Genomic DNA, 18,114 nt, shown 5'->3' with positions numbered 1-18,114 from the left:
CCAGGTAAGAAGCTGATGGGAATGAACTTTACTGCAATGTTCTCAAACATGTTTGATCACACATGCAGATCTTCAGGAAACGATGCACCTAAAGCCACTCAGTTTATTAATAATATCTGAAACATCTGAACATGACAAACTGCAGTCGTCTGAGTAGAAAAAGAGGAAGAAGCCTCACTCGAGGCTTTCAGAGCACATTAATATAGACCTCAATATCTAGAGTTTTACAGTGGCTTTCAACACGACTCAATGAGATAAAGTACAGATTAAGGAGGAAACGTCACATCACATCCTGTTCTCACACAGTCATGTGTAAAAGTTTAGGTTAAGAAATGTTTACACGAAACTAAAACTGTGTCTGATATTAAACTTTCCTCAAAGTTTTAATGGAAAAAGCTCTTAAAGCTGCTGATCAGATCTATCTGATGACTGTCTGGACAGTGGTGATGATGTGACTCAGAAGGCAGATATAGTGCAGCTTTATTGTCTTTATTATGTTTTACTGTTATGGATCCCTGAATATCAGAATGATCAGAACTCACAGCTCTACATATGCAGGTTGTGTTCCTCGCTACGTTGCTGTGCTCATGGCTCACTAAAATGTGGTGACAGCTTAAAGAAGTGTTTTATTTACTTTAATGCAGTGAATTAAATCTCACAGAACGCTGGCAAGGACAGCTGGACGAACCAGATAAGCAGAAAGACGGATAGAGATGAACTTCTGGTTCTGCTGGTTGAATTAGCTTTTGCTCTCTGGTTAACTTTTGCCTGATAAGTTGCTCAGACTGGAAGAGACGTGGGAAGTGGGGAATGCAGAGATTAGTTAAAGCCATGTGGGCAGACACAAAAACAACAGCCTTGTGACCGGTGAAGGTAAATATTCATCCAGGACTACAACCACTCATTTTACACTCAAAGGGGAGAGAGCAGACATGTGCTGGTCGTCTATTGGTCATTGGAAAGTTATTAACAGGGCACACTCTGGAGGTGTAAGGTGTGGACCCACAAGACCAAGATGAACATCATTCATAAGAATTGTAGATTTGAGACTGAGGTAGATGAAGCTGCCCTGGAGAACCACGCAGAACATCCTGACCCAGTAATAATTAACAGAAACTTTGTGGCTGGTTCATTGGGAGGAGACCAAAGTGAGTCATTGCTGCCATCTGGTGGAGCTGAGAGGAATCACCCTTCTGCCAGAGTCACTGAAAGGGTCGGTATTAACTCTGAACATATCACATCCATTATTAGTGATGTTGGCTGTATAAAAGTTTGTCTTAAAGCTCAAACAGTAAAGTTGGGAGTATATAAAATATACAACTGCATGAAAATATAAAAAAGCACTGTTAAATAATTTAAGATGTTGAGTTTAGTTTCATGAGTAAACAGTGTGTATAACAGTCACCAGGCAAAACATCAGGCTGTTAAGTCTCAATTCTTGGGTTTATTTTTGATTTGTTTACTACTGATGATCATGAGTCTGGAACGCTTGCTTCACACCTTCATTGATGTGTCTGACAGATTCATATTAGCTTAGTTAATTAGCCTTTAATAAACATCAGTCATAAACCATAAAAAGGGAGCTGTGCTGTGTCTGATAAAGTTCTTACACTATCACCTCAACACTCATCAGTAATACACTGTAAGGTAATAACTCACTTTGGGCTCACAGACACACAGCTGGGTTCTCCTCCTCGTCCTCTCCTGAATCCCAGAGGTTCTCCCATAGACCAGTCACTCTTCATAGACACACAGCTGGGTTCTCCTCCTCGTCCTCTCCTGAATCCAGGACGTTTCCCCATGAACCGGTCTCTCTTCATAGACACACAGCTGGGTTCTCCTCCTCGTCCTCTCCTGAATCCCAGAGGTTCCCCCATAGACCAGTCACTCTTCATAGACACACAGCTGGGTTCTCCTCCTCGTCCTCTCCTGAATCCAGGAGGTTCCCCCATAGACCAGTCACTCTTCATAGACACACAGCTGGGTTGTCTTCCTCCTCTCCTGAATCCCAGAGGTTCCCCCATAGACCAGTCACTCTTCATAGACACACAGCTGGGTTCTCCTCCTCGTCCTCTCCTGAATCCAGGAGGTTCCCCCATAGACCAGTCACTCTTCATAGACACACAGCTGGGTTGTCTTCCTCCTCTCCTGAATCCCAGAGGTTCCCCCATAGACCAGTCACTCTTCATAGACACACAGCTGGGTTGTCTTCCTCCTCTGCTGAATCCCAGAGGTTCCCCCATGGACCAGTCACTCTTCATAGACACGCAGCTGGGTTCTCTTCCTCCTCTGCTGAATCCCAGAGGTTCCCCCATGGACCAGTCACTCTTCATAGACACGCAGCTGGGTTCTCTTCCTCCTCTGCTGAATCCCAGAGGTTCCCCCATGGACCAGTCACTCTTCATAGACATGCAGCTGGGTTCTCCGTTGCTGAATTCAGGAGGTTCCATGATGGACCTTATGAGCAGGATGTGAAAGTCAACCTACAATCAAAACAGATTTTGTTTACCTGGTTAGTTCATGTATTGATATTAAACGTGATTCATCATGTCACGTATCCCTTGGACTCCATCCCCCAGACTCCTCGGGGAGTCACATGTCTCCTGCCACCTCTGACCTGCCTGCACGCTCCAATCACCGGTCTCACTCTCCTAATGTCCTAATACTAATGTGGTTCACCTGTGTTTTGCTATTAGCTTTAGCTTATAAGCCCGGACTTAGCACAGGATCAGTGTGAAGTATTGTTTAGTCTTAGGACAGACTGAGCGTTTCCATTGTTTCTATGTCTCATTGTTTATGACCCGTTTGCCTGTTTTCCGTTTACTCCTTCTGCTACTTCCCTGTGGATTATCTGCCTGTGAGATCTCCGTGCTCTGACCTTGTGGACTGTTTTCTGGACATTACTGGCCGTTTACTACATTTTCAGAGTTGACCACAGTTAATGAATCATTACAGTTTGAGAAATTATTTATTTTAGGACTTTAAGCTGATCGTTTTGTCAAATTGATAATATTTTACCTCTGTCTGAAAATCTAACCGTGGTCATTTCTCAGTGGCATGTTCTGAATATTAGAGACAGGCCTTCAGTCTGACCTATAAACTCAAGTGACCGACTTCCTGAAGTCGCCAACTCAGCCCTTTGAGTTTTTCCCTGCACCTTCAGAAGATGCGCTGTGAGCCCTCTGGTTGTGTTCCAGTCAAATATGTATGACTTGCTGAGTTTCTCACTGATTAATGGTTTATATGAGCTGCCAGTAAACTGGGCAGGGCTCCAGACCAACTTCTCCAGTGGCCACACTGCTGCTATTAATTGTCTCAGGTGGTCACGCTGGTGCTACTAACTGTCTCAGGTGGTCACACTGGTGCTATTAACTGTCTCAGGTGGTCACACTGGTGCTACTAACTGTCTCAGGTGGTCACACTGGTGCTACTAACTGTCTCAGTTGGTCACACTGGTGCTACTAACTGTCTCAGGTGGTCACACTGGTGCTACTAACTGTCTCAGGTGGTCACACAGGTGCTACTAACTGTCTCAGGTGGTCACACTGGTGCTACTAACTGTCTCAGTTGGTCTCACTGGTGCTACTAACTGTCTCAGGTGGTCACACGGGTGCTACTAACTGTCTCAGTTGGTCACACTGGTGCTACTAACTGTCTCAGGTGGTCACACGGGTGCTACTAACTGTCTCGGTTGGTCACACTGCTGCTACTAACTGTCTCAGGTGGTCACACTGGTGCTACTAACTGTCTCAGTTGGTCACACTGGTGCTACTAACTGTCTCAGGTGGTCACACAGGTGCTACTAACTGTCTCAGGTGGTCACACTGGTGCTACTAACTGTCTCAGTTGGTCACACTGGTGCTACTAACTGTCTCAGGTGGTCACACAGGTGCTACTAACTGTCTCGGTTGGTCACACTGCTGCTACTAACTGTCTCAGGTGGTCACACTGCTGCTACTAACTGTCAGTTGGTCTCACTGGTGCTACTAATTGTCTCAGGTGGTCACACTGGTGCTAATAACTGTCTCAGGTGGTCACACTGCTGCTACTGTCTCAGGTGGTCACACTGCTGCTACTAATTGTCTCAGGTGGTCACACTGGTACTACTAACTGTCTCAGGTGGTCACACTGGTGCTACTAACTGTCTCAGGTGGTCACACTGGTGCTACTAATTGTCTCAGGTGGTCAAACTGGTGCTACTAACTGTCTCAGGTGGTCACACTGGTGCTAATAACTGTCTCAGTTGGTCTCACTGGTGCTACCAATTGTCTCAGGTGGTCACACTGGTGCTACTAACTGTCTCAGGTGGTCACACTGGTGCTACTAACTGTCTCAGGTGGTCACACTGCTGCTACTAATTGTCTCAGGTGGTCAAACTGGTGCTACTAACTGTCTCAGGTGGTCACACTGGTGCTAATAACTGTCTCAGTTGGTCTCACTGGTGCTACCAATTGTCTCAGGTGGTCACACTGGTGCTAATAACTGTCTCAGGTGGTCACACTGGTGCTAATAACTGTCTCCGGTGGTCACACCAGCATATGATTATTCTTTAGTACAGGTTTTCTGCTGCATGCTGATGAACAGCTGCCATCATGCGCTCATCCTAGTTAAAATTAATGATCTGTTCACACTAATGATGATTAGTTAATGATCTATTAATTAAAATGACTATAAAGTATTGTTAATCTCAATAATTATGATTTTAATCATGAATAATAATGATTTTATCCCACCCTGGATAGAAATACATGTCAAATGTGTTTATACATTTGAAATGTATGAAATGGCTAAAACAGCTGCACCTGAACAGCTGCACCTGAACAGCTGCACCTGAACACTCATTCACAGCTGTTTATTTTACTGAAGCTCCGCTTACAGTCATCACTTTAGAAGCTCAGACCCAACAACACACCTAAACACACTCAGAGACCTGAACCTAGAAACACACATCCGGCTGAAACTTCACTAAACGCTGGTTTTCAGGGTGATCTGAGTAGATTTATAAAAACAATAATAAATCATGAAATAACTCTATACATAGAACTCTGAATAAACTGCATTTCAGGACAACTAGAACCCCGAAGAAACTGCATTTCAGGACAACTAGAACCCCGAATAAACTGCATTTCAGGGCAACTAGAACCGAATAAACTGCATTTCAGGGCAACTAGAACCGAAGAAAATGCATTTCAGGACAACTAGAACCCGGAATAAACTGCATTTCAGGACAACTAGAACCCCAAATAAACTGCATTTCAGGGCAACAAGAACCGAATAAACTGCATTTCAGGGCAACTAGAACCGAATAAAATGCATTTCAGGACAACTAGAACCCCGAATAAACTGCATTTCAGGACAACTAGAACCCCGAAGAAACTGCATTTCAGGACAACTAGAACCCCGAATAAACTGCATTTCAGGGCAACTAGAACCGAATAAACTGCATTTCAGGGCAACTAGAACCGAAAAAAATGCATTTCAGGACAACTAGAACCCGGAATAAACTGCATTTCAGGACAACTAGAACCCCGAATAAACTGCATTTCAGGGCAACTAGAACCCGGAATAAACTGCATTTCAGGGCAACTAGAACCGAATAAAATGCATTTCAGGACAACTAGAACCCCGAATAAACTGCATTTCCGGACAACTAGAACCCCGAATAAACTACATTTCAGGACAACTAGAACCCAGAATAAACTGCATTTCAGGACAACTAGAACCCAGAATAAACTGCATTTCAGAACAACTAGAACCCCGAAGAAAATGCATTTCAGGACAACTAGAACCCCGAATAAACTGCATTTCAGGACAACTAGAACCCGAATAAACTGCATTTCAGGACAACTAGAACCCAAATAAACTGCATTTAGCTAGAATAAACTGCATTTCAGGACAACTAGAACCCCGAATAAACTGCATTTGAGAACAACTAGAACCCACATTAAACTGCATTTCAGGACAACTAGAACCCCGAATAAACTGCATTTCAGGACAACTAGAACCCAGAATAAACTGCATTTCAGCACAACTAGAACCCGGAATTAACTGCATTTCAGAACAACTAGAACCCCGAATAAACTGCATTTCAGGATAACAAGAACCCCAAATAAACTGCATTTCAGAACAACTAGAACCCCGAAGAAACTGCATTTCAGGACAACGTGAACCCCGAAGAAACTGCATTTCATGACAACTAGAACCCAGAATAAACTGCATTTCAGGACAACTAGAACCCCGAATAAACTGCATTTCAGGACAACTAGAACCCGAATAAACTGCATTTCAGGACAACTAGAACCCGAATAAACTGCATTTAGCTAGAATAAACTGCATTTCAGGACAACTAGAACCCCGAATAAACTGCATTTCAGGACAACTAGAACCCCGAATAAACTGCATTTGAGAACAACTAGAACCCAGATTAAACTGCATTTCAGGACAACTAGAACCCCGAAGAAACTGCATTTCAGGACAACTAGAACCCCGAAGAAACTGCATTTCAGGACAACTAGAACCCCGAAGAAACTGCATTTCAGGACAACTAGAACCCGAAGAAACTGCATTTCAGGACAACTAGAACCCGAAGAAACTGCATTTCAGGACAACTAGCACCCCGAATAAACTGCATTTCAGGACAACTAGAACCCAAAAAACTGCATTTCAGGACAACTAGAACCCGAAGAAACTGCATTTCAGGACAACTAGCACCCCGAATAAACTGCATTTCAGGACAACTAGAACCCCGAATAAACTGCATTTCAGGACAACTAGCACCCCGAAGAAACTGCATTTCAGGACAACTAGAACCCAAAGAAACTGCATTTCAGGACAACTAGAACCCTGAATAAACTGCATTTCAGGACAACTTGCACCCCGAAGAAACTGCATTTCAGGACAACTAGAACCCGAAGAAACTGCATTTCAGGACAACTAGAACCCGAAGAAACTGCATTTCAGGACAACTAGCACCCCGAATAAACTGCATTTCAGGACAACTAGAACCCCGTATAACTGCATTTCAGGACAACTAGAACCCGAAGAAACTGCATTTCAGGACAACTAGAACCCCGAATAAACTGCATTTCAAGACAACTACAACCCGGAATAAACTGCATTTCAGGACAACTACAACCCGGAATTAACTGCATTTCAGGACAACTACAACCCGAATAAACTGCATTTCAGGACAACTAGAACCCGAATAAACTGCATTTCAGGACAACTGGAACCCAGAATAAACTGCATTTCAGGACAACTAGAACCCCGAATAAACTGCATTTCAGAACAACTAGAACCCGATTAAACTGCATTTCAGGACAACTAGAACCCAGAATAAACTGCATTTATGGACAACCAGAACCCAGAATACACTGCATTTAGCTAGAATAAACTGCATTTCAGGACAACTAGAACCCAAAATAAACTGCATTTCAGGACAACTAGAACCCCAAATTAATTGCACTTCAGGACAACTAGAACCCCGAATAACCTGCATTTCAGGACAACTAGAACCCGAAGAAACTGCATTTCAGGACAACTAGCACCCGAAGAAACTGCATTTCAGGACAACTAGCACCCGAAGAAACTGCATTTCAGGACAACTAGCACCCCGAATAAACTGCATTTCAGGACAACTAGAACCCCGAATTAACTGCTTTTCAGGACAACTAGAACCCCAAATAAACTGCATTTCAGGACAAAAAGAACCCGGAATAAACTGCATTTCAGGACAACTAGAACCCGGAATAAACTGCATTTCAGGACAACTAGAACCCGGAATAAACTGCATTTCAGGACAACTAGAACCCCGATGAAACTGCATTTCAGGACAACTAGAACCCGGAATAAACTGCATTTCAGGACAGCTAGAACCCACAATAAACTGCATTTCAGGACAACTAGAACCCCGAGTAAACTGCATTTCAGGACAACTAGAACCCAGAATAAACTGCATTTCAGGACAACTAGAACCCACAATAAACTGCATTTCAGGACAACTAGAAACCGAATAAACTGCATTTCAGGACAACTAGAACCCCGAATAAACTGCATTTCAGGACAACTAGAACCCGGAATAAACTGCATTTCAGGACAACTAGAACCCGAATAAACTGCATTTCAGGACAACTAGAACCCGAATAAACTGCATTTAAGGACAACTAGAGCCCGAATAAACGGCATTTCAGGACAACTAGAACCCAAATAAACTGCAGTTCAGGACAACTAGAAGTCAGAATAAACTGCATTTCAGGACAACTGGAACCCAGAATAAACTGCATTTCAGGACAACTAGAACCCCAAATAAACTGCATTTCAGAACAACTAGAACCCAGATTAAACTGCATTTCAGGACAACTAGAACCCAGAATAAACTGCATTTAGCTAGAATAAACTGCATTTCAGGACAACTAGAACCCGGAATAAACTGCATTTCAGGACAACTAGAACCCCGAATTAATTGCATTTCAGGACAACTAGAACCCTGAATAAACTGCATTTCAGGACAACAAGAACCCGAAGAAACTGCATTTCAGGACAACTAGCACCCCGAATAAACTGCATTTCAGGACAACTAGAACCCGGAATAAACTATATTTCAGGACAACTAGAACCCGGAATAAACTGCATTTCAGGACAACTAGAACCCCGAAGAAACTGCATTTCAGGACAAAAAGAACCCCGAATAAACTGCATTTCAGGACAACCAGAACCCGGAATAAACTGCATTTCAGGACAACCAGAACCCCGAAAAAACTGCATTTCAGGACAACTAGAACAAGGAATAAACTGCATTTCAGGACAACTAGAACCCCGAAGAAACTGCATTTCAGGACAAAAAGAACCCGGAATAAACTGCATTTCAGGACAACCAGAACCCGGAATAAACTGCATTTCAGGACAACCAGAACCCGGAATAAACTGCATTTCAGGACAGCTAGAACCCACAATAAAGTGCATTTCAGGACAACTAGAACCCCGAATAAACTGCGTTTCAGGACAACTAGAACCCCGAATAAACTGCATTTCAGGACAACTAGAACCCAGAATAAACTGCATTTCAGGACAACTAGAACCCACAATAAACTGCATTTCAGGACAACTAGAACCCGAATAAACTGCATTTCAGGACAACTAGAACCCGGAATAAACTGCATTTCAGGACAACTAGAACCCGAATAAACTGCATTTCAGGACAACTAGAACCCAAATAAACTGCATTTCAGGACAACTAGAAGTCAGAATAAACTGCATTTCAGGACAACTGGAACCCAGAATAAACTGCATTTCAGGACAACTAGAACCCCAAATAAACTGCATTTCAGAACAACTAGAACCCAGATTAAACTGCATTTCAGGACAACTAGAACCCAGAATAAACTGCATTTAGCTAGAATAAACTGCATTTCAGGACAACTAGAACCCGGAATAAACTGCATTTCAGGACAACTAGAACCCCGAATTAATTGCATTTCAGGACAACTAGAACCCTGAATAAACTGCATTTCAGGACAACTAGAACCCGAAGAAACTGCATTTCAGGACAACTAGCACCCCGAATAAACTGCATTTCAGGACAACTAGAACCCGGAATAAACTATATTTAGGGACAACTAGAACCCGGAATAAACTGCATTTCAGGACAACTAGAACCCCGAATAAACTGCATTTCAGGACAAAAAGAACCCGGAATAAACTGCATTTCAGGACAACCAGAACCCAGAATAATCTGCATTTCAGGACAACTAGAACAAGGAATAAACTGCATTTCAGGACAACTAGAACCCAGAATAAACTGCATTTCAGGACAAAAAAGAACCCGGAATAAACTGCATTTCAGGACAACCAGAACCCGGAATAAACTGCATTTCAGGACAACCAGAACCCGGAATAAACTGCATTTCAGGACAACTAGAACCCACAATAAACTGCATTTCAGGACAACTAGAACCCGAAGAAACTGCATTTCAGGACAACTAGAACCCCGAAGAAACTGCATTTCAGGACAACTAGAACCCCGAAGAAACTGCATTTCAGGACAACTAGAACCCGAAGAAACTTCATTTCAGGACAACTAGCACCCCGAATAAACTGCATTTCAGGACAACTAGAACCCGAAAAAACTGCATTTCAGGACAACTAGCACCCCGAAGAAACTGCATTTCAGGACAACTAGAACCCGAAGAAACTGCATTTCAGGACAACTAGAACCCGAAGAAACTGCATTTCAGGACAACTAGCACCCCGAAGAAACTGCATTTCAGGACAACTAGAACCCCGAATAAACTGCATTTCAGGACAACTACAACCCGGAATAAACTGCATTTAAGGACAACTACAACCCGGAATAAACTGCATTTCAGGACAACTAGAACCCGAATAAACTGCATTTCAGGACAACTAGAACCCGAATAAACTGCATTTCAGGACAACTGGAACCCAGAATAAACTGCATTTCAGGACAACTAGAACCCCGAATAAACTGCATTTCAGAACAACTAGAACCCGATTAAACTGCATTTCAGGACAACTAGAACCCAGAATAAACTGCATTTATGGACAACCAGAACCCAGAATACACTGCATTTAGCTAGAATAAACTGCATTTCAGGACAACTAGAACCCAAAATAAACTGCATTTCAGGACAACTAGAACCCCGAATTAATTGCATTTGAGGACAACTAGAACCCGAATAAACTGCATTTCAGGACAACTAGAACCCGAATAAACTGCATTTAAGGACAACTAGAACCCGAAGAAACTGCATTTCAGGACAACTAGAAGTCAGAATAAACTGCATTTCAAGACAACTGGAACCCAGAATAAACTGCATTTCAGGACAACTAGAACCCCAAATAAACTGCATTTCAGAACAACTAGAACCCAGATTAAACTGCATTTCAGGACAACTAGAACCCAGAATAAACTGCATTTAGCTAGAATAAACTGCATTTCAGGACAACTAGAACCCAGAATAAACTGCATTTCAGGACAACTAGAACCCCGAATTAATTGCATTTCAGGACAACTAGAACCCTGAATAAACTGCATTTCAGGACAACTAGAACCCGAAGAAACTGCATTTCAGGACAACTAGAACCCGAAGAAACTGCATTTCAGGACAACTAGAACCCCGAATTAATTGCATTTGAGGACAACTAGAACCCGAATAAACTGCATTTCAGGACAACTAGAACCCGAATAAACTGCATTTAAGGACAACTAGAACCCGAAGAAACTGCATTTCAGGACAACTAGAAGTCAGAATAAACTGCATTTCAAGACAACTGGAACCCAGAATAAACTGCATTTCAGGACAACTAGAACCCCAAATAAACTGCATTTCAGAACAACTAGAACCCAGATTAAACTGCATTTCAGGACAACTAGAACCCAGAATAAACTGCATTTAGCTAGAATAAACTGCATTTCAGGACAACTAGAACCCGGAATAACCTGCATTTAAGGACAACTAGAACCCGAAGAAACTGCATTTCAGGACAACTAGAAGTCAGAATAAACTGCATTTCAAGACAACTGGAACCCAGAATAAACTGCATTTCAGGACAACTAGAACCCCAAATAAACTGCATTTCAGAACAACTAGAACCCAGATTAAACTGCATTTCAGGACAACTAGAACCCAGAATAAACTGCATTTAGCTAGAATAAACTGCATTTCAGGACAACTAGAACCCGGAATAAACTGCATTTCAGGACAACTAGAACCCCGAATTAATTGCATTTCAGGACAACTAGAACCCTGAATAAACTGCATTTCAGGACAACTAGAACCCGAAGAAACTGCATTTCAGGACAACTAGAACCCGAAGAAACTGCATTTCAGGACAACTAGAACCCCGAATAAACTGCATTTCAGGACAACTAGCACCCCGAAGAAACTGCATTTCAGGACAACTAGAACCCGAAGAAACTGCATTTCAGGACAACTAGCACCCCGAAGAAACTGCATTTCAGGACAACTAGAACCCGGAATAAACTGCATTTCAGGACAACGAGAACCCGAAGAAAGTGCATTTCAGGACAACTAGAACCCCGAATAAACTGCATTTCAGGACAACTAGCACCCCGAAGAAACTGCATTTCAGGACAACTAGAACCCGAAGAAACTGCATTTCAGGACAACTAGCACCCCGAAGAAACTGCATTTCAGGACAACTAGAACCCGGAATAAACTGCATTTCAGGACAACTAGAACCCGAAGAAAGTGCATTTCAGGACAACTAGAACCCCGAATAAACTGCATTTCAGGACAACTACAACCCGGAATAAACTGCATTTCAGGACAACTAGAACCCGAATAAACTGCATTTCAGGACAACTAGAACCCGAATAAACTGCATTTCAGGACAACTGGAACCCAGAATAAACTGCATTTCAGGACAACTAGAACCCCGAATAAACTGCATTTCAGAACAACTAGAACCCGATTAAACTGCATTTCAGGACAACTAGAACCCAGAATAAACTGCATTTATGGACAACCAGAACCCAGAATACACTGCATTTAGCTAGAATAAACTGCATTTCAGGACAACTAGAACCCAAAATAAACTGCATTTCAGGACAACTAGAACCCCGAATTAATTGCATTTGAGGACAACTAGAACCCGGAATAAACTGCATTTAAGGACAACTAGAACCCGAATAAACTGCATTTCAGGACAACTAGAAGTCAGAATAAACTGCATTTCAAGACAACTGGAACCCAGAATAAACTGCATTTCAGGACAACTAGAACCCCAAATAAACTGCATTTCAGAACAACTAGAACCCAGATTAAACTGCATTTCAGGACAACTAGAACCCAGATTAAACTGCATTTAGCTAGAATAAACTGCATTTCAGGACAACTAGAACCCGGAATAAACTGCATTTCAGGACAACTAGAACCCCGAATTAATTGCATTTCAGGACAACTAGAACCCTGAATAAACTGCATTTCAGGACAACTAGAACCCGAAGAAACTGCATTTCAGGACAACTAGAACCCCGAATAAACTGCATTTCAGGACAACTAGCACCCCGAAGAAACTGCATTTCAGGACAACTAGAACCCGAAGAAACTGCATTTCAGGACAACTAGCACCCCGAAGAAACTGCATTTCAGGACAACTAGAACCCGGAATAAACTGCATTTCAGGACAACTAGAACCCGAAGAAAGTGCATTTCAGGACAACTAGAACCCCGAATAAACTGCATTTCAGGACAACTACAACCCGGAATAAACTGCATTTCAGGACAACTACAACCCGGAATAAACTGCATTTCAGGACAACTAGAACCCGAATAAACTGCATTTCAGGACAACTAGAACCCGAAGAAACTGCATTTCAGGACAACTGGAACCAGGAATAAACTGCATTTCAGGACAACTAGAACCCCGAATAAACTGCATTTCAGAACAACTAGAACCCGATTAAACTGCATTTCAGGACAACTAGAACCCAGAATAAACTGCATTTATGGACAACCAGAACCCAGAATACACTGCATTTAGCTAGAATAAACTGCATTTCAGGACAACTAGAACCCAAAATAAACTGCATTTCAGGACAACTAGAACCCCGAATTAATTGCATTTGAGGACAACTAGAACCCGAATAAACTGCATTTCAGGACAACTAGAACCCGAATAAACTGCATTTAAGGACAACTAGAACCCGAAGAAACTGCATTTCAGGACAACTAGAAGTCAGAATAAACTGCATTTCAGGACAACTGGAACCCAGAATAAACTGCATTTCAGGACAACTAGAACCCCAAATAAACTGCATTTCAGAACAACTAGAACCCAGATTAAACTGCATTTCAGGACAACTAGAACCCAGAATAAACTGCATTTAGCTAGAATAAACTGCATTTCAGGACAACTAGAACCCGGAATAAACTGCATTTCAGGACAACTAGAACCCCGAATTAATTGCATTTCAGGACAACTAGAACCCTGAATAAACTGCATTTCAGGACAACTAGAACCCGAAGAAACTGCATTTCAGGACAACTAGCACCCCGAATAAACTGCATTTCAGGACAACTAGAACCCGGAATAAACTATATTTCAGGACAACTAGAACCCGGAATAAACTGCATTTCAGGACAACTAGAACCCAAAATAAACTGCATTTCAGGACAACTAGAACCCCGAATTAATTGCATTTGAGGACAACTAGAACCCGGAATAAACTGCATTTAAGGACAACTAGAACCCGAATAAACTGCATTTCAGGACAACTAGAAGTCAGAATAAACTGCATTTCAAGACAACTGGAACCCAGAATAAACTGCATTTCAGGACAACTAGAACCCCAAATAAACTGCATTTCAGAACAACTAGAACCCAGATTAAACTGCATTTCAGGACAACTAGAACCCAGATTAAACTGCATTTAGCTAGAATAAACTGCATTTCAGGACAACTAGAACCCGGAATAAACTGCATTTCAGGACAACTAGAACCCCGAATTAATTGCATTTCAGGACAACTAGAACCCTGAATAAACTGCATTTCAGGACAACTAGAACCCGAAGAAACTGCATTTCAGGACAACTAGAACCCCGAATAAACTGCATTTCAGGACAACTAGCACCCCGAAGAAACTGCATTTCAGGACAACTAGAACCCGAAGAAACTGCATTTCAGGACAACTAGCACCCCGAAGAAACTGCATTTCAGGACAACTAGAACCCGGAATAAACTGCATTTCAGGACAACTAGAACCCGAAGAAAGTGCATTTCAGGACAACTAGAACCCCGAATAAACTGCATTTCAGGACAACTACAACCCGGAATAAACTGCATTTCAGGACAACTACAACCCGGAATAAACTGCATTTCAGGACAACTAGAACCCGAATAAACTGCATTTCAGGACAACTAGAACCCGAATAAACTGCATTTCAGGACAACTGGAACCAGGAATAAACTGCATTTCAGGACAACTAGAACCCCGAATAAACTGCATTTCAGAACAACTAGAACCCGATTAAACTGCATTTCAGGACAACTAGAACCCAGAATAAACTGCATTTATGGACAACCAGAACCCAGAATACACTGCATTTAGCTAGAATAAACTGCATTTCAGGACAACTAGAACCCAAAATAAACTGCATTTCAGGACAACTAGAACCCCGAATTAATTGCATTTGAGGACAACTAGAACCCGAATAAACTGCATTTCAGGACAACTAGAACCCGAATAAACTGCATTTAAGGACAACTAGAACCCGAAGAAACTGCATTTCAGGACAACTAGAAGTCAGAATAAACTGCATTTCAGGACAACTGGAACCCAGAATAAACTGCATTTCAGGACAACTAGAACCCCAAATAAACTGCATTTCAGAACAACTAGAACCCAGATTAAACTGCATTTCAGGACAACTAGAACCCAGAATAAACTGCATTTAGCTAGAATAAACTGCATTTCAGGACAACTAGAACCCGGAATAAACTGCATTTCAGGACAACTAGAACCCCGAATTAATTGCATTTCAGGACAACTAGAACCCTGAATAAACTGCATTTCAGGACAACTAGAACCCGAAGAAACTGCATTTCAGGACAACTAGCACCCCGAATAAACTGCATTTCAGGACAACTAGAACCCGGAATAAACTATATTTCAGGACAACTAGAACCCGGAATAAACTGCATTTCAGGACAACTAGAACCCCGAATAAACTGCATTTCAGGACAACTAGAACCCGGAATAAACTGCATTTCAGGACAACCAGAACCCGGAATAAACTGCATTTCAGGACAACTAGAACCCGGAATAAACTGCATTTCAGGACAACTAGAACAAGGAATAAACTGCATTTCAGGACAACTAGAACCCCGAATAAACTGCATTTCAGGACAAAAAGAACCCGGAATAAACTGCATTTCAGGACAACCAGAACCCGGAATAAACTGCATTTCAGGACAACTAGAACCCGGAATAAACTGCATTTCAGGACAACTAGAACCCGGAATAAACTGCATTTCAGGACAACTAGAACCCGAATAAACTGCATTTCAGGACAACTAGAACCCACAATAAACTGCATTTCAGGACAACTAGAACCCGAATAAACTGCGTTTCAGGACAACTAGAACCCAGAATAAACTGCATTTCAGGACAACTAGAACCCGAATAAACTGCGTTTCAGGACAACTAGAACCCCGAATAAACTGCATTTCAGGACAACTAGAACCCCGAATAAACTGCATTTCAGGACAACTAGAACCCCGAATAAACTGCATTTCAGGACAACTAGAACCCCGAATAAACTGCACTTCAGGAGACGCCAGCAGCATAAAGGAGACGTCACTCAGTCCTCGCAGTGCTGAGATCAGAGGGGTGTCGGATTCTGCCGGGAGTCGGAATTCGGCACAACACCGGCGGCCATTTTGTAGCTCGGAGAAGTTTTTATTTATTTATTTATTTACTGATTATTTTCCGTCTCTCTCTCTTTATTGCGGCTCGTTTCTCCATAAAACCCGTAAATATCTATTTTTATATGAACCCGGTGGATTTTCTTGCGGCGTTTTCCCGAGAAAAAGCCGATCAGAGTGTCGCGAGCGGGGCAGTAATCAATCGACCTGGAGTTTGTGTGAGTGAAAGCGCGAGTGGAGCTGAAGGTAAAGCAGCGCTGGTCGCTGCTCCTTCAGTAAATCCAGCTTTACAGCGTTTCTCTACAGTTAAACCTGTTTAACTCAAACCTTTCAGGCCTTTCATCTCGGGAAGAACCGCGGCTCCGCCTTTCACCGCCACACAGTTTGGAGCTCGGAGGAGGAGTTTAGTCCGGTTCTGAGTTCGGATTAAAACGGGTTTAAACCGCGAGGAAACACAAGCAGCCGGTCCTGCTTTGATCTCCAGCCGATCTTCCTCATTTCTCGGATTAATAATCTCACCGTGTTGAGTCCACAGCGCTGATCTGGGGGGTCTTCTCTCGGACTCGGGGGGCGACAAGTTACCGCTACTCTCCTCAGTTACTTTCGGTTTGGTCTTCACTGAGGAAGTCCAACAGAGCGCGTGACGAGTGGGCGGAGACACTGTCAATCATTTCTCGCACTAGCCAATCAGGAGTGAGAATGACCTGTCACTCATTTGTGCATCAGCCAATGGTTTGAAGGAAAGGTTAAAACTGCGTCACAGACTGTTCAGGCACAGCTGCTGTTTCTCTTTATATATATATCTATACACACTCACACGCGTTATTACAGCTGCTGTTTCTCTTTATATATATATATATCTATACACACTTACACGCGTTATTACAGCTGCTGTTTCTCTTTATATATATATCTATACACACTTACACGCGTTATTACAGCTGCTGTTTCTCTTTATATATATATATATCTATACACACTTACACGCGTTATTACAGCTGCTGTTTCTCTTTATATATATATATATCTATACACACTCACACGCGTTATTACAGCTGCTGTTTCTCTTTATATATATATCTATACACACTTACACGCGTTATTACAGCTGCTGTTTCTCTTTATATACATATCTATACACACTTACACGCGTTATTACAGCTGCTGTTTCTCTTTATATACATATCTATACACACTTACACGCGTTATTACAGCTGCTGTTTCTCTTTATATATATATCTATACACACTTACACGCGTTATTACAGCTGCTGTTTCTCTTTATATATATATATCTATGCACACTTACACGCGTTATTACAGCTGCTGTTTCTCTTTATTTATATATCTATACACACTTACACGCATTATTACAGCTGCTGTTTCTCTTTATATATATATCTATACACACTTACACGCGTTATTACAGCTGCTGTTTCTCTTTATATATATACACACTCACACGCGTTATTACAGCTGCTGTTTCTCTTTATATATATATATATATATACACACTCACACGCGTTATTACAGCTGCTGTTTCTCTTTATTTATATATCTATACACACTCACACGCGTTATTACAGCTGCTGTTTCTCTTTATATATATATATATCTATACACACTTACACGCGTTATTACAGCTGCTGTTTCTCTTTATATATATATCTATACACACTTACACGCGTTATTACAGCTGCTGTTTCTC

The 18,114-nt window shown here is 42.0% G+C and overlaps 1 protein-coding gene across 1 annotated transcript in view; it reads right to left on the bottom strand.

The window, feature by feature from the left end:
- The window catches only part of LOC108416826 (NACHT, LRR and PYD domains-containing protein 12-like), a 578,836-nt gene extending 561,783 nt beyond the window's left edge, over nucleotides 1–17,053 (bottom strand). The window contains 2 exon segments of the mRNA XM_037532078.1: nucleotides 1,660–2,483; nucleotides 16,927–17,053. Coding sequence (XP_037387975.1) covers nucleotides 1,660–2,450 — 791 coding nt within the window. The 5' untranslated portion in view covers nucleotides 2,451–2,483; nucleotides 16,927–17,053.
- Nucleotides 17,054–18,114: the final 1,061 nt, after the last annotated feature.

Source organism: Pygocentrus nattereri, chromosome 2, assembly GCF_015220715.1.
Source record: "Pygocentrus nattereri isolate fPygNat1 chromosome 2, fPygNat1.pri, whole genome shotgun sequence".
NCBI lineage: Eukaryota > Metazoa > Chordata > Actinopteri > Characiformes > Serrasalmidae > Pygocentrus > Pygocentrus nattereri.
The sequence above is the reverse complement of the archived record's forward strand: the minus strand, read 5'-3'. Positions and strand labels throughout refer to the sequence as shown.